This window comes from Pungitius pungitius, chromosome 1 (genome assembly GCF_949316345.1).
Source record: "Pungitius pungitius chromosome 1, fPunPun2.1, whole genome shotgun sequence".
In the NCBI taxonomy this organism is placed as follows: domain Eukaryota; kingdom Metazoa; phylum Chordata; class Actinopteri; order Perciformes; family Gasterosteidae; genus Pungitius; species Pungitius pungitius.
The window spans coordinates 29,730,617-29,748,543 of NC_084900.1; the positions used below are offsets into that span (position 1 = coordinate 29,730,617).

Sequence of the window (17,927 nt, forward strand, 5' to 3'; positions counted from 1 at the left end):
ACACCCTTTGTACTCCACCATTTCTATACCGCCTTTGGTCAGATGACTGACAACTGATGACTGATATATACTGTATAGCCCTCCTTTATACGACATAATTAGTGTGTTTTTGACGAAATAGGGGAACCGAATAGGTATGTGGGATACAGTCCATGTGTGCCGGCCCACTTACTGTTGACTCTGTCGCCCCCTAATGTCAACCGGGACTTCTGCCGCAAACACCACCAAATAAGATTTCGGATTATTTATGTATTTTTTATTTCACATCAAGCACACTGTATAGACATGAGCAGTGAAATAATTCAGTGAGTCTGGATGAATAAATAAACAACGTGAAAATATACATCAATCAATCAATGAAAAACACTTCAGTGATAATACAGACCATGACCGACTAAGAAGTTGTGCATGAGAGAATGTGAGCCAGTCTGCTGTATTAAACGTTCCCCATCCGGGAGCTTCAGTAGTAAGGATTCCCTGATACAGAATCACGCACACCAGGGCCGAGGCTTTCTGCCGCATCATTAGCAGCGTTACTGATTCAGCGAATGATCCAGTGTTAGAGCTAGTTTTACACTTAGGAGAGCTTTGCAGCTTTGTTAATTGCCCCAATTTACAGTAAAGTATTTTCACACTTTGCAAAAAAATATGAATTATGCCAACCACAATGGACAAACCTTTTCTAATAAGTTTACACATTTAAGATAACGAGTTAATTCATCAAAACAACGAACACTACTAAAAGTAATTATTTGAAAGAACTTAAAACCTGTAATATTTAATCTACTATGAATTGCTGATATTTAGGACACATGTTTAGAGCTGTACTTTGTTGTCACACACCCCCCCCCCTCACAAGGAAAAGAAAAAGGCACATATTTGGGTTTTTTCTAAATGTAGCAACGTCAAAGCTTTAAAATAAGAAACCCCATATATACACTATAAACTACCCTATTAGTCCAAATTTTGCCAAATATGCCTAGGTAACTACAGAAAGCAATGGGAAACTAATATTGAAAGTTGACAAATAAATTCATATTGGTACTAAACTAGGAAATGTGCTCTGTGTGACAGTAGCACAAGTAGAGTACTCGTTCAACCCAAATAGCTTAAAAGACACACAAAGCGTTCCTGTTCAGAGGGAACTTCAGAAATAATGCTACAAGAAATACAGCTCAATTATACAACAAATGATCAAAAATAAGCTACAAAACTATTCAGTCTTTTACGAAATTAAACCATTCAAAATCTATTGCACTGCTAATTGCTGAAAATGAATGAAAGGATTAAGCTGGTTTCTAGCTGTTAACAGTGTGCATCCATGCTGTTTCACAACTTCAACTCGGCCTAAAATGTTACATTTACAAAACAACCTCTGCTTGTTAGATCAATGAGTTTAACTATTTTCTGAGTGAAGAAAGACTTCATTAACAAAGAAGTTAGTAATGTGCAGCTGGTGACGGTGTAATAGCGATGAGCTCGGGTAAGTAACCGATTGCCAACCTTCTGAGGACCTCTGTGGAGTTTAGCTAAGCATCTTGTGGCGATCAAAAACTGTCTTGCGTTGTTCCTGCACCTGCTTCTTCCAGCGCTGCTGTGCTCCTTCAACCCGCTCCAGCACTGTGTTTGCTCTGGCAGCAGCACTGTCCACAGGGGGACGCATCTCCTGAATACACAAAAACAAAGATTAAATACATGCATATTACATATTCGACCCCGGGGCATGGTCAGGACCCCTTGATTGCCACTAAATATTTTGCACACTTACTGTGTGCGTTTGATTATACTTGTTATTTGTTTGAGTGGTTACCTCAGAGTCCTCCTCATTGTGCAGTGGCTGCGTGTAGGCGTCGTGTTTGCGAATAAGAGGGTCAACCAGCAGCAGGAACAGCATATAGAGCAGCAGCGCACCCACAACAGAGAGGTAAATGATGATGGTTACCTTGGATGGACAGAATAGGAAAGATTTAGCATTACGTTCAAGTAACCACAAACTCAAACCCACTAACAACATTGTTTCCTGGTCACCTTCAACAGATCTTGGCAATTAATATTGTATTATGCAGAGGTGTGGACTCGAGTCATGTGACTTGGACTCGAGTCAGACTCGAGTCATGAATTTGATGACTTGAGACTCGACTCGACAAAACATACAAAGACTTGCAACTCGACTTGGACTTGAATACCGATGACTCGTGACTTGACTTGGACTCGAGCCTTTTGACTCGAGAAGACTTGTTACTTCCCATGAAAACTGGGGGAAACATTTTCACACGGCTGCGCCACTCTGTTTATCTGCATCTGTCAAAAAAATGTGCGCCACCTGTATGCAGAGAGCGCGCGCTGCCTGCACGACATCCAATCACTGCAGTCCATTTGACCGTATCAACGAGACAGCTCGTTCATGGTTACATTTTTGAACCCGGATTCAGACTCCGATGGAAATCCTCGCCAACATTATGTCAACGTCCGTTTTAAAGTAGTGTAATGAGCTGAGTTAAAGTTATTAGTTAATCAGTTATGCAGATGTTGCATGTGTTCACGTTATGCTCCGTTACCAGCTGTAGTTACGCGAGACAACCCGAGTTTTGGGGGGCCGTGTATGCGGAAGTGTTCGTTCGGCGTGGTGACGGCCAACAGTGACCGAAGTTGAGTTTTATATAAATAAATGCAGCGGAGTTGCAAGCCAGTCATCGCCTCCTTATTTACGCTGCAGCATTGGGGTGAGCGTTACAGCACTATAACACAGTCACAGTCGATCCACCATTACCCTTCCCTTCGTAGTCTAGGTCTGTGAGGCAGCGCACCATCACCCAGGGTTCCCCGTCCCCACTATAATAAAAGGACTCGAAAATAAAATGGTACGACTTGTGATTCGCCTTGAGACTTGTTGGCTTTGACTTGTGACTCGACTTGGGACTTGCTTCGTCTTTGACTCGACTTGACTCGGGACTCGAGGGCAATGACTTGAGACTTGCTTGTGACTTGCATTACAGTGACTTGTTCCCACGTCTGGTATTATGTGTATTGGTTATTAATTATTATAAAAATCAATTTTTCTGTAACAAAAAGCCTCAAAATGAAAATAAAAACATATTAGTTTATACATTTCCTATTTCATACAGCAAATGTCCTCAAAATAAATAAAAGGTTATCTATCTTGGTTAGTGTGACTGAAATCCCAAAGACAGCTGGGGGTACCTTGATGGTGTTGCTGCTTCGTTCCTCGTACTTGCACTCGCACAACAGGCAGTAAGCTTCGACGTCGTGGCCAGGCACCGGCATGGGCTCCACCACATGGAGGCAATTACTGCAAAACATGAAAGAGTCGGGATGGAAGGGCAACTCTCGTCATGTTCCTCTGTGACAGAATTATTAAATAAAGGGTTTCTCTTACCAATCCTTCTGAGACACATTTCTGTTATATATGTGGCCAGTGATGTTTCTGTACGGCGGGCAGATGCACTTGCAGCGGACATCCTCAAAGTTCTGCAATTGGAGAAAATAAATTGAGTAACAGCAAGCATAAACGTGAAGAAGTGCGTTCTTAAATGCATTGGCTAACGTTTCATGTTATGTTTTTGCCATAGCACTCGGCCTTTCTATGCATTATTAACCATATAAAAAGTTGGTAATTCAAGCAATTTTTTAAAACTTTCAAAGCTCTGATTAAACTGACCCTCAATATAACATAAAATTGTTTGGATAAACAGAATTAAGCCCTCAATTTAAGTATTTATTCCATCATCAACCCTGATCCTTGTAACCCAACAATGTAAAAGGCAAGATATTATAATTGTTAAAGCGTTATATTGGATGTGACACATGGTAAACACAACAAGCTCTCACATAAAAGGTGTAATGGGGGAAAGACAAGGGCCCAAAAATAAAAAAGGTCACTCAGGAGCTTTTAAGGTGCATTATCAAAACGATCATGCAACATTTAGCGGATAAATAAAACTATAATTCTATTATACTCTCAATACTTAATCGTAGACTTAATTTTAAAAAACAGTGGTGTTTCGTCTCCTTCACAAAGCGATTTCGTTTTCAGGAAAAAAGAAAAGAAAATAGACATTGACCGTGTTGCTACGTCATGAGTTTACCTTCGCCTGCGCGTGACCCACAGCATCCAGCAACAACAAGGTGGCCACCGCGGCCACGACGGATGTCCACGACCCCCCCCTTAAGGACCACATTTCCCCGCAGGAGGCCCGGCTCGCTCCCCGGGTGCAGGGTCCGCAGTGGCGGCGGTAGCGGTTGTTATCTGGGGAAGGCCAACAGCGACACGGAGCCCCTGAACACCGCCTTGTGATGGAGGTGAAGCGGCGAAGCCGGTGACTCAACAAACTGGGATGTTTGTGACTGCGGTGCGTTCAGGACGTATCGACGCAACAGCCAGATGTATTTAGAGGAAAAAAGATGCAGAACAGAATCGTTTTTCCGTATTTCCGGATTCCGGTTCGTCGTCACACGTCACAACGTGCACGAGAGGAAACGTGTGTCGACACTGCCACCTACTGGACACAAATACGGAAATACACTTGGATCAGGAATCAGGAAACGTTTATTGCCATAATGTGTTAGACATACATGGAAATTGTCTTGGCGGTTGGTGCAGTACAGTAATGACAACATAGTGCAGCAATAAGATGAAAATAAAATAAAAGTATAATAAAATATATGCGTTCTTTCCCCTCTGCTATTCTCCCTGTACACCAACAACTGCTCCTCCAGTCACCAGTCCGTCAAACTCCTGAAGTTTGCTGATGACAACACCCTCATTGGACTGATCTCTGGTGGGGATGAGTCCGCCTACAGGTGGGAGTCTGACCACCTGGTGACGTGGTGCAGCCAGAACAAGTAAAGAAAACATTTTAATAATAGACAAAAATTAAAAAACGAGTGCAAAAACAACCCAGTAACTAAATATACTAGGGACTAAATACATATATGTATTAGTACACACTGCGTATCACAATGGTTATTGCCCATCTTTATTGCACTTATATTTGAGTGTTCTTTGGTGATTCTGTGGTTCACTGGGTGCACAGTTGGTTGTGTAACCTGACAGTAGCAGGAAGGAAGGGCCTGCAGTACTTCTCCTTCACACACCGGGGGTGGATCAGCCGCTGGCTGAAGGAGCTAAATGAATGGGGGAATTATTGGAGACTACCAAGGGCCCCAACATGCATAGGGTTCATAGAAAGTAAGCAAATGTTTTTTTATTAGCAAATGTATAAGAAAGATAGTACTGTTGGGCCAAATAAATTGTTAGTCAAGAAAGTTTGCACATAATATTTGAGCCCCTCGGCTATCTTGATTATTCTTATTGCAAAATGCAAAAACTTTTACTTTAGCATCATCTGACTGAATTTTGTTTAAAATGACCTCATTCTAGCGGTAAGAGCAGTCAATCAGTTTGAGGGAAATAGCAGATTCTAATCCAGTGTATTAATACTGCCTCTCCCCATTTTTGAATCTGGCCTCATATGGATTCTGCCTTAAAGTCTCAAGTGTTATAGCATAAAACACAACAACAAAACCCTGCCACGGGTCATTCTCCTTCAATCAGGTACATTGCCTTTCGTTTAGTACATTTTTCTAAAACATTTGAATGTTTAAAGTATTTGTTAAATTGGGGTGATGCTTCTTTTTCTTTTTCTCTTCCGCACACAGGGCCCCGTCTCACACTTCTTTTGAGTAACAATCATTATTTATCAGTCACATTTATGATAAAATGAGTATTCTGAATTTTCTGTCGAAACATTTTTTTTTAATGTCAAATCATGTCTCCCTGGTGAAATTTGAAATGGAAGCCTCAGCTTCTCGACCCAATCAATACCTCAATTTCCCAGTAATCCTGCTTTCACGTCCCTCTGTAAAATACCTTTAATAAGGCATAGAAATCAATGCCTTACAAATTCAGCCTGAACCACTTGGACTCATGGTCACAGAGATCAATTGAGGCCACAATTATTTCTCTAATGAGCTATGACATCAACGTAAACAGCGCAGCCACTTGAATCAACCGCGACAGTTACTGTTCTTCCATTCATTGGTCATGCTTGCATTTATTTATCTGTGTACTAATGACTGTGTGTCTTCGTAGCCATAATGCACGTAGCTTAACAAACCAGCTCACAAACTCCTCAGTTTGTGACTTATGCAAGCCCTCTACTTGTATTTCCTTCCCTCAGTCCTGTTATTGTAAGCCACTTAGTTCTCTGTCTTCTCTGATGCATGGCTGCCCTTTACACCCTTAGGCCAATTACAGCATAGATGACAGTGGCCAGAGCTCAGTGCCGGGTCTCATTATCGCTTCAGAGCTCTCAGGAAGAAGGGAAACGGTGAAACATTTCCCTTTTTTTTTTACGTAGCGGTAACCAAAGTGATTCATTTCAGTAAGAAAACAAATCTAGTTACTTTATGTAAAATAGTTCTCAACGGCTTTCAACAAAACCTTCATGGATGCAGATAAATACAAATGTTTTGTGTGTGGACATGGAGTGCACACTCGGCCTTATTATGAAACAGCAAAGGGAAAGTTAACTAATGGAAACCCTGTAGAGGAATCTAACTTATAAACAAACTCAAACATGTCAAGTTCTCTTATTTGTCAAGGTAACTTAAATTATTGACTGAATCATATTATTCCAGTATTGATTTTCTTTGGACTGAAAACAGCAGGCAGTTTGCCCACTAGGAGATGCTATAAGGCCCAAGGCAAAGCAACCAGCAGACTTCAGATAAAACACACTTCAGAGTGCTTTAGAGGATACAGATAAGATGTAGGTTATATTGTGTAAAGCAACTCAACACTGCTTTATGTAAATGGTTGTAGGTATTTATTGTAATTGAGATTGATTGTGGTCTATATCGTTTAAAGAAAATTCTGTTGTAGTTTAAGATGATACCAGTGTCTGTTGGTGTTTTAGCTACACCCATCCACCTTTGAGCATTGTTCTTTTTGACCTTCATCACATCATCTTTTTGCACACTTACCGTCCTCCATATCATGCTTTTGCAGCGAACACTGTTGGAATAACAAGACGATCTCTGCGTGTCAACTCTCCTCTCCTCTCGGCTGAGGCCATGCATTGTGGGCAGCAGGGCTATTCTAATAGACACACATGGTAATTACAGCAGTGGGAGGTAGCAGACAGTGGTGGTCCAGGGACAGCACAAAACTATAAATCACAACCCCTGGTTCCGCCCTCCTGAGCATAGCCGATCACGCTCGACCAAAAAGCAATTCTGCCAACACGTGTTTGCACATTTGTCTTCATCAGCCACCGGCTTGTTTTGAGTCCGAGCCACAACATTTCCCTTCAAACGTGGACTGCTCCTCAAGTGTTACAGTCAAAGTCAGTTTTATCAGGGTCAACAATTAGCTACACTTGAGATGTATAATGGTTCTATGTGAGGGGGGGGGGGGGGGGAAACAACACCACGGAAGGGTGAAGAGGGCACTCTGTGTGGGGAACAAAACAAAGCACGGGAATAAATAAGAACGAAAGCACAAAACACACGCAAAATACAACCGTAATCGCCTTCACTTGAGGTACTGCTTTTTGTTTCTAATGTAGCGTGAGATGCTTTAAGGGGGAGTATCTAAATCATCGAGTGTGCAATAGCAAAGGTGTTAGAAAAGTAGGCAGTGATGGTGATTCAGAGTACAGTGTGTGTCCTCCCCTCCTTTATCCACACCGACAGCTGCCCGTCAGCCAGCCGAGCCCATGCAGGGAAGAGGTGTCTGCCGAGGAGCCGGTGTCACCGAGGTGAGAGCAGAGCCCAGCTGCGCTGTGCTGAGCTGAGCTGAGCTGGAATGGATGCGGAGGAGAAGAGCGTCTCCTGCCTCTGAGGGACACCGATTTTCCAGCGAGGAAACAGGCGGCTGGAGCAGGAGGCTCAGCCAGACAGAACATGAAAGGCGGGAGCGGCCGTGACACATGATGGACACAAACGCAGGGAGAGAAGCTGCCTCCTCGTCCTCCCCCCCCCCCCCCCCCCCCCCCTCCCCCCCCATGACGCTGTTCCTCTCCGTCAGCGTTGCTGCAATGAAACAGGACCCCTGAAGAAAAGGGGACGGCGGATTGGAGAGATGATGCTTGAAACACACTGCTTTCCAGTTGAATCCTATAGCCCGCTGTAATCTGTGGTCTTTAATGTTGCCCAAGATGTTTAGAGAGATGCAGGGAACCTTCAGAGAGAGCTAAAGGCCAATCATAGAATTGTGGCATGAAAGAAAACACGGCAAGCTGCCAGAAATCCACGCGCATCCTTCAAGGGAGACCAGGGGTCAGGCAAGAAGACAGCTGAAAACAACAGCGAGAAATGAAAGGTGACATGAATTGAGAGGTAGATAAATAGCTGCAGGGGAGGAAGGAAGTTTGTTGTTGGCATAAAAGGATGCGATGTAGGCTTTGGTCTCGGAAAAAAAAGCTGCCTGTTGGTTTAACAAGGCTTGGCAGGCCGGTCAATAGAATGACAGCCATTAACTTCCACATTTCAGTGACATCGGTGCCCAGCATATACACGTCTCATTTACACATCCAGGGATGCTTAGGATCCTCAAAGACAGACATGCCACATACCTGGCCAATCAAGAGAGCCAATATATATATATATATATATATATATATGCAAATCTTTCAATGTCAGCTAAAGAATAAAGGGAAACAATATATAAATGTTCAAAGGGTTGGTCTGAACTTTCTAAGAAGGACCTCTCCTATAATGTCTGCGGACTGTGATGGGGGAAAGGGCCTTCATGTGATGAAGGGGCCTTCCCTTAATTTGATGGTGACGAGACACAGCAATCTAATCGATGCCTCCCCCCCTTTCTCTATCTGCAGAGATTCCCATGTTGTGGCAGTTTGTTATCCACCTGCCGCAGCTACAAGCAACATCTGCAGGCATGATGGCTTTTGTCTCTAGGGGCCTCCTCCTCCCGATGCCACTGTGACTCACCTTCCTAAGTTTCGGCATTTACTACAATCTGACCTGGCAGCTCGGTGGTGTGTCACCATGGACTCGCCCCGGGCCCTTTCACAAACACAGACCTGAAACAATTGTGTACTTGAGGCAGAGATGCTATAGGGTACACGCACCACGGCTGAATAACAGATAACCATCTTCGGTAGACAAGCGAAACATGGGAAGGATGCTTTTTTCTCTCTTTGAGACCAGACGTGGCTGGCAGTGAATGAGATGTAAACAGACTGGATCTGTGGCACAACTTCACATCCCGCAGCTTCAGAAATCAATAGAGCCCCCCGCTCTCCCTTTAATCTCGACACACATGTGTTTCACAATTGTTCTTGGCCCTGAAAAGGGAAGCAGAAAGAGAAGTAAAGGAGACAGGCACAGTGAAAAGAGGACGAGACGTCAAAAATGAGCATTTTTCAAATCAGACTGCGAGAACAATCCATTTGTTTTGTGGTGCTCATACAATTGGATAAATTACATTTTTAAATTGAATTGATAACTTGTTTTCACTAAGACATTAAATTCATGATGGACAGTTAAAATGACCCAAATGTAACTGTATGTGTTAAGGTGTTTTTTTTTGGGCCATCCAATCATCCACATCCAACTATAAGGCATTCCAATCCCTTCCCAACACTGGCGCTTTCCAGCTCTTCCTCTCAACCCCCTTTTAGGCCTGAAAAACAACCCCTCTAGTGTGTTATACAGTATAGGTCTAAGCCAAGCCCCCTTAGCAGATGGTGATAAACAGAAAACCTCTAACGTGAAGCATCCTAATCAGTTGCACAAACTCAATTCTCAGGACCCCAAATCAGACACTCTGACGCCTACACAACTCCTATTAGCTCCAATGGGGCTCTGTGAACCTTGTATGACTCAATTCCATTCCAGTTTACAGAGTCTGTCCCAAGCCATCGGATCCGTCTCCCTGGTGATCAGATGCTCTGCCCCTCTCTTCAACCAAGTGTAGAAGACATACAGCTGAAGATCGGACGATAGGCCTCCAGATATCTCCGTCATTTACCCACTTTGGCATTGAGGTCCCCAGAGGTCACAGCTCTGGTTCCTGTCCTTTCCGAGAGTGTACATGCCACATCCCCAATGCCGGTCTGCAATGCCAGGGGTCCGTGCGGCGCCGGTCTTTGCCTGCCGCCATGCTCACAATGCGCCCAACCATGCCTATCCCTGCGAGTGGTGGGCCCACAGGCATGTGGTGGGCGGGGCAACACATGAATCCACCCTCAAACTGTTACAAAATGCATTCCATAGACATTACGTCTTGATATTGGCCAATTATTCCTGGATGAAGAGCATGTTATACCAAAATGAAAGAATTTCATTGCACCAAATGATTTCCCTCCCACCGTTTTTACAGACACCTGTCAGATCTTACTTTAAAAGAGGAGTGAAGAGGCTTTTTAACAGACCCGAGGAAAGCAAGAAACAAAGACCGTGAAAAGACAAGGGAGGCACAGCGAGAGCGCGAGAGGTTCAGAGAGCGAGAGGGAGACAGAAAGTGAGAAAGGAAAGGAAAAAACGACAGAAAGCCAGGAGGAGGTGGAGCCAGAGGTAGACGCTCCACTGCCTGGCTGACAAACAAGGGGTCCCTCCAGAGCCGGCCAGATGAGAAGGAGAGGAGGAGAAAGGGAGAGGGGGGTGAGAAAAAAGGAGGGGAGTTTGATGTGGGCAGTCAACCCCACCACCCTCCAACAGCCTCTCTCTCTCTCTCTCTCTTCCTCCTCCCCCCCTGCGGAAAATCTATGCCCGGCTCTCTTAGTATTCCTCCCGTCTCTTGTGAAGGCTCTGCGGAGGAGAGAGCAGACAAGTGCATTGCTAGTGAGGCCCTGGCCAGCCGTGTGTGATGCTAGTTGGGAGTTTTTTCCACTTCTTCCTTTTTAGGATGGAGTGTTTGCTCAGGGCCCGAAAGAGAGAGAGAGAGAGAGAGAGAGAGAGAGAGAGAGAGAGAGAGAGCAGCCACTTGAAAACCTCCAACCACCACTGGACACACCACTGGTCCCTGTGCACCACCAAGTCAGGTTCAAGAAAAGAGCCTGTTGAGCCTGAACTCGACTACCACTGCAAGGGACTAGCAGTATGGAAATCTAATTTCTTAACTGATTGGGATTGTTGCAAAAAATGAAAAACTTGAGTGAAAATAGAAACACTTGAAGAGTAGATGAAGCAAGGTGTGCTGGAGAAGAATCTGAATGGACACAACTATACCTCTGATAAAAATAATCTCATGGAAATTCAAGCTTGAAAAAGTCTGAATCATCCCAAAATATGTTCATAAAATGGTGAGCAAGCAGAATTGTATCGTTGTGGGTGTAAAAAGGGAAGTTAAAATTTTAACTTTTCTGGTTAAAATCAATCAATTGTGGGTAATTAGTGACAATGTGTGGCAAATGTGCTCTTAAAATGCATTTAAACACGGTTAACTATTGTTCTCTGACAAATATTGCATTGCTATTGATCATCGGTGTACCTATAATCTCAATACCAGAACAAAAATCCAACTGATGCACCGTGACTGCTGAACCACAGACACACAATGCTTTGTTGTGCTTAATATCCTCCTCCAAAAAATACCTTGAGCCCTGTTCGTCATGCTCGTGTGATCACTCGAAAGGTCACAGCTTGTAGCTACTGTCATTAGCTGTCACTCTCCCACACTTCCTACCTCTCCCCCTGCCTCTCCCCTCCTGCTCTGTCACACACTCCTTTCTTCTCTGCAACACAGATCAAAGTGCCATCTTTAGTTGGACTTTAGAAGGTTCTGAGAAGTGAGAAGGTATCCCGATGCAGACTGAGCCTGCCGTGTGTCTGAGTGCGTGTCCGTTATCTGATGACGGACACGCTGACCTGCAGATGTGCAGCGACTAGAGACGAGTTGATTGAGGTTTCCTCATCTCACGGTATCCTTGTGCTGTTATAGTGTCTCAGACACAACGCTTGCTGACATTACACTTTTGCTTGAGACAACGTGTCGGAGGATCCGCTGCCTGAGGGCGGAGGAAGGCCCTTCGACGGCAGCTGCCCCAGGTTTAATATTTGGAATGGCAGTTAGAACTTAATTGTGTTTTGATCAGGGAAAGAACAGCAGCACAATAAAAGTTTTTTTAATTCGAACATAATGAATCAACTAAACTCTGCTTGAGCAAGCTGACGCGTAGAAGAGGTGATTCAGCTTGATGCTGGAAATCCAACTGACTGGAAAGGCAAAGTTATGCAAGTGTCGTACAGTACGTTCCACCACACAGTGTGGCTGGGTGTGCTTAATTAACTCACGTTTGAGGGAGAAGGAGAATAAGAACGACGAGAATAAGTAAAGAGACAGCAAACACAGGTGTAAAGAGACAGCAAAACACAGGTGTGGCGTTTTATCTGTTGGGGAGATGACGGGTAATCACTGCAAATTTTAATCAGTGCAGATCAATTATTCATGGTCAGGGGCCTAGCAAGCTGATTTCCAAAATGCCCCTTCCCTTGCTCTCTCCGACAGCCCTGTATGAATTATTCAGACTGTATTTACACAAATAACTCCATCTCTGATAGCTGATCAGTCAGTTAGAAACATTACGATACGGGGAATGTCAATTAGAAATGTGTGTCCTGATATGTGCACAATAAAAAGGAGAAAAAAAAAGCCAGGACAATACATGAGTCTTGAAGAACCCCAAATTTCAAGGTCGTGGAAGAATATTCTCCTCCAAAATAAAAGATTTTGCTGTGATGGGCTTAATGAAAGTTAAAGTGGTGCCTGTGTCATGTGTCCGCAATTCATTCATCAGTTAAGGGAACTCCACGAGTGCACCACATCGGACTGGGAACTAAAAATTGCTCATATTCAGGCATTAATCATTAACCCTGCAACTCCTCCCTCCCACTCATTTCAAATCCCTTCTTACAGCATATCGCTTCTCATTCAGAATGATTTTCTTTCCGCAGTCCAGTCCTTGGCTGCCGCAGGCTGTTTGTAGTTGGAGGAAAAACCTTTGGCTGGTTTTAAAGCCCACACTCCATTACCTCAAGGCAATACGCGCCCACCTCATTTTCCCACATGGTCACCAGTCTTCTCCCTACTGGCTCCCAGAAGCTGCTGTGAACTTCCCTCTGGTCTGAAAAGTAGAATGTGTGTGTTTTTTTTCAGTCCAAATAACTTCTTTTTTTTTATCCCACTTCTTAATTGTTTTCTTTTTAAATGATTAGAATTGGAGGCAGCAGGATGAATCCAGGGGAATTACTGAAACATGCTTACAGGCAGAGTACACATGGTTGGCAGGCGGACGGAACAAAGCGTTCCAAGGGGATGAGATGCGGGTGAGCAGGTGAGGACGGATGGAGAGTTGATTAAGAGGGAACAGGTACGTGGGGGGGGTGTAGCAGGTGATGGAGTAAGAAGGGAACTTCCAAGGGCATCTGGTGGACGGATGGAAAATGGCAATGGTTTTATTCGGGGAACTACGGTGTCTAGTGTCTACCTTGCTCACTAAATTCCACCGAAATCCAGCTCATAGTTGTTTATAGATTAAACACAGTGCGACCCCAAATTTCTAAAAGTCACTACAAAATTGAAATAAACACTACTGTGTAGTTTATACTTGCTGATGCTCATTACATGACGCTTAAGGCCATGCGGCTTAAGATCTAACCACTTCAAGGACGGAGGCGGCAGAGGGACGAATGTCCGGGAGGGGAGGGGTGGCCGGGGCAGAGACAAATACACAGCAGGAAAAATGAGAAAGTGTAATTCCTGCTCAGCACAATTTATCCTGGCGTACCGGACAGCAAGCAACCATAAGTCACAAAATGATCACTCTCAATAATTCAGTGGGAACTCTTGTTGTCCACCCTCCCTCTCTGGCTGCCCTTGTATCGCATTCCCGAGACACAAAGTCAAACCGTACAACACTCTCCATAAAGGCATTGGGACCACACCGGGTTTGACTCGACTGACTGTACGGCTGACAACGGGTTAGAAGGTGGGAAAGGCGCCGCGTGCTCGCCATTCCTCCCAGTGCTTCTTTGCGACCCTGCGCGTCGCGGGCTGGACCCTCGACATCTACACAACAATCGACATCTCCACGGGAGCGTCACCAATAAACAATCCACTGCTGTTTCCTGACATTCCAATAGTGTCCTTCTATATTGTGGAGACTCTAACGGCACCTTGCATTTCACAGAGCGATAACATCACAGATCCATGCCAGTTGCGGAGGCTGATGGGAATTACCATACACATTGGGTAAATTATACATGGCGTTAGAAATGCTCTCAAAAATTACAGGATTACAGATTACAGGATTTCTCAGCAAAAATACGTGTGGAAGAATGAATCAAATGCAGGAACTGAAGGACTTGATCACGATTGGAAGAGATTATGACGCAGATAAATGTAGAATTTTTCCAAACAGCATTTGTCCAACAGTCCATCCATCCTCGTCAGGTTGCTGTCAAAGCCCCGCTGCACACGAGTGATGACCCCTCTTCTCAAACCAAGCACTGTCTGTCCCCCTTTGAATGACAGCAATGTAGAGCGTGTCTCTACTGAAGGACGGATCAATTCCTTTCACTCTGTCCTCCACGTCTCAGTGTTTTCCCTCGTCGTACCTTAAAAAAAATCACCATCTTCTACTTTGAAATCGAAGATTTGAATGTTTTTCCGATAACTATCTGAATCTTAATCCACACCTTTCAGCTCGGGCATCCCTCTCTGCTGTGTGTCACTTGTCGACCTTTCTATCTGCGTATGTGTCCATCATCTCCTTTGTCTGTGACTGCCGGCTTGGGTGATCACGTGTGTTTATATTTCACAGTGCGGCACAGGAGGGGATCGCCACCGACTTGGGGACGCTCTGAAAATGTCATTGTATTAGTCGTGCCCTGCTTTCTGACGCAGTTTATACAGCAGTGATGATTCCTCTCCCCCAGCGTGGCCCCCTGCTTTTGTCCGCCCCCAACCAGGAATGGTAAATGAGTGGTAATGGGAGTGAACGGGAGGGAGAGTCAGCCGACGTCTTTTTGTCATCACTTTAGAAGGTTGCGACCCTAAAGCCCCGTGGCACAGAGCTGCTAAATTATTCAGGCCGTGTCTCAAGCCGGGATCTCTGGAGAAGACGGGCCTGTGATTGCTTGGAGCGGACTGACTGACATTTGCACATGAAAATCGCCTCTGTTTCACCTAAACACCCGTTCTGCTCAAAGGAGACATTAGAGGGGCCGTGGTGCTGTGGGGGGACTCTGGGTTGCGGGATGGTTGGTGGGGGAGGGAGGGGGCGTTGCTTTTTAGATGTGTGGCTGAGCGGTGAACAATCAGACTTACCTCTACTCCCGAGGAAACAAACTACAAGTAAAGTTTAGCCTTGTGATAAAATGGCAGTTTACTGAATATCCAAAAAGTGTCGAGACCATGGACTTAGATGCGGCTTGGAAATTGGAGCGGTGGAGCAGCACCTGGGGGGGCTGGTTGACTCATAAATCATCTTTCCGAGTGGGGTCAAGGGCCATTTGACTGAGACATGAGCAGAAATGTGATTTTAGTTATCAGAATACCCCCCCCCCCCCCCAATAATGCACACATTTCGGATATGCCATCACACTTATTGATTAACTGGCAACATGTTGAGGCCACAGAAATTCCAGATGTCTAAGATTTATGTAAAAAAAAAACAATAATAATAAAAAAGGCCATCTCATCCCTCTAATGATGCATTACACTGTACAAGGTTTATTTGTGCTGCAAGGCTGGCAATAAGCATTTAGTATAATACATCTTAGGGAGATTGTTACCGAAGGACCCAAGAGTTGTTAACGTTTTTTGGCCAATTAAAGCTGAAAAAACTCCTCCCCGAGTGCAGTTAAAGTGAGCCCGCAGCGCGTGTGAGTGTGCGTGTGTGTGTGTGAGGGAAGAGGGTTAGAACCTCCCTCTGTATGCCAGACCACGTTTCGGAGCTGAAGGCAAATGGAGCCGGGGTGAGGGCTGAGGGTGGGAGGGGCAGGGAATAACTTGCCCTGCGAAGAGGGAGGAAAACACAGCTAAGGAGAGTGAGGGTGGGAGAAGGGGAGAAGGAGAGGGTGGAGCATCGGACAGATGACAAATTGTGATTAATAAATGTGGTTCAGGACAGCAGTGTGGAGGCTTTTTATTAATAGAGAGAATTAGAGTGGCTGCGCAACTCAATCTGCACACTGTCACTCTGCATCAGGTCCCATAATCAGAGCTTAATGAAACAGCACAGCACCGGGATGTAGACACATCTGCCTACAAGTCTACTGTACGGCTAACACACATGGCCAAGTATGTCAGGCAGGAAATAATACGTTTATGTCAAGGTGAAATAACAATGTAACGCATGGACTGCTGACAAATTTCATATTCATTTTGGAATTATTTTGCAAGACACGTGACGCATTTTCAGCAGAGACCTCAAATTCATTTTGCTTTCATTCCACAATATGTTCTTCAGAGCTGTCAAACCAAATACAATCATCACATGTTCCTTCGTATTGCTCTTCATGTGCTGTGAATGTAAATGCAGCAACATATAGATCGTCACTTCCAGCATCTTTTCCCTCAATTTTCTTCTTTAGTCTTCCCTTAGATCACTCCCTAAATCTCTAATGACCTCTAAATTGGTTTAAAAGAGAGTAATCTCTCTCAGCAAAAAAAAGAAATAAAAAAAGGGCCCTCAATAGCTGGGTTCCTGTCCCTGTTAACTGTGGAAGACATGAGCAGAGGCCCCCTGGGAGCGACGGCCCTCTGGCAGCAACGTGCCTCTTGGGGACTATATGTCATTATCCCTGAGGGCTGATGCTCAGTATGTGCTGGTCACACTCGCTGCGCTGGGTTTGGATTGTGTGACGGTGCCACAGTCTCACAAACAAAACGCAATATGTCATCCACGTACCGCTGGGCTGATACAGCTGAGATTGTTCCACCCATTGCCACTCCGCTTGAAATACCTCTTTGTTTTGTTTTTCTGCCAAATAAGCATATAGAGTTATTTAAATGCTGAAGTCTGAAGCCTGAATTGAAGAATTAATTGTGTCTTTAAAAAAAAAAAAAAAAAACGCACACAAACCATCCACAGCGGAAGAGAAATATTACATGAGTAATGTGGCCATAAATAGGTTCCTGCTTCTCTCTTACTTGTTTACATAGAAGGGAGAAAAAGTAGAGCTCAAGTTATGCATGTGTGTGCACAAAAGAGAGAGATTTATTCTTGGTGTGTCATTATATATGAAATTAATTATTGAACAAACTGATTATTCAAAAAGCCCAGTACTGATTCCCCCAATGGCCCGTTTCCTAGTGACAGTGGAGAATGTGTGAGTCAAAAGTTAAGTCAAGTGACACAATAAACTAAAAAAAGACCTTTCATCAACATGATGTTGAAATTGTGCACAGTATGAATACTAAAGGGAACAAATCATGAGGAGAATAGGGGGAAAGGGAGACAGACAGCTGAAAGACATGCACATATTTGAATATTAATCACCTCAGTAATATTTTAACAGGCTTTAAAAATCCAATCCTGAGCATATTGCCTCTGACTGTTGGCAATGATCATCTGCCCGGCGCTCTGAGCACTGTTCTAGTGGGACAGAATGACCGACAGTGCAAACTGGCATTGACACTCACCATCTCAACCCCCCCCCCCCCCCCCCCCCCCAAAATCACACATCACGGGCCATGGCTCCCCAAACTTTCCCTTGCTGTGGGAAATCCTGTAATCAAGACTCATAAAAGAATTCTGGATCAACTTCCCTCCCCCAAGAACATATTGTTACACCCCAAAGCTGTATTGTTTTTGTATCACCCACCTTGAACGATTACCTGCCCCTGTCTGTCCCTGGGGATCAGGTCTGTTGATCCTACATGGCCAGACGGTGGTCATCATATTTGAGGAGAGAGAGGTCGAAGAGGTGGTGTTAAT

The 17,927-nt window shown here is 44.5% G+C and overlaps 2 protein-coding genes across 2 annotated transcripts in view; one reads left to right on the forward strand and one right to left on the reverse strand.

Moving 5' to 3' along the window:
* The window catches only part of smc1a (structural maintenance of chromosomes 1A), a 128,579-nt gene that overhangs the window by 30,696 nt on the left and 79,956 nt on the right, over positions 1-17,927 (forward strand). The window lies entirely within an intron of this gene.
* On the reverse strand, positions 242-4,501 carry tmem9 (transmembrane protein 9). Its single transcript, XM_062564605.1, has 5 exons — positions 4,107-4,501; positions 3,398-3,489; positions 3,202-3,310; positions 1,811-1,942; positions 242-1,666 (listed from the first exon to the last, which is right to left on the reverse strand). Exons 1-5 carry the CDS (start codon positions 4,197-4,199, stop codon positions 1,526-1,528), a joined length of 567 nt encoding a protein of 188 aa, XP_062420589.1. The 5' UTR covers positions 4,200-4,501; the 3' UTR covers positions 242-1,525.

What these genes read in the sequence shown, in the direction of transcription:
- tmem9 (XM_062564605.1), bottom strand. Translation starts at nt 4,199, where the DNA reads ATGTGGTCCTTAAGGGGGGGGTCGTGGACATCCGTCGTGGCCGCGGTG. An exon ending in TGGGTCACGCGCAGGCGAAG is followed by an intron (nt 3,490 to 4,106) that starts GTAAACTCATGA and finishes CTCCAATTGCAG; the next exon opens with AACTTTGAGGATGTCCGCTG. An exon ending in ACAATGAGGAGGACTCTGAG is followed by an intron (nt 1,667 to 1,810) that starts GTAACCACTCAA and finishes TTGTGTATTCAG; the next exon opens with GAGATGCGTCCCCCTGTGGA.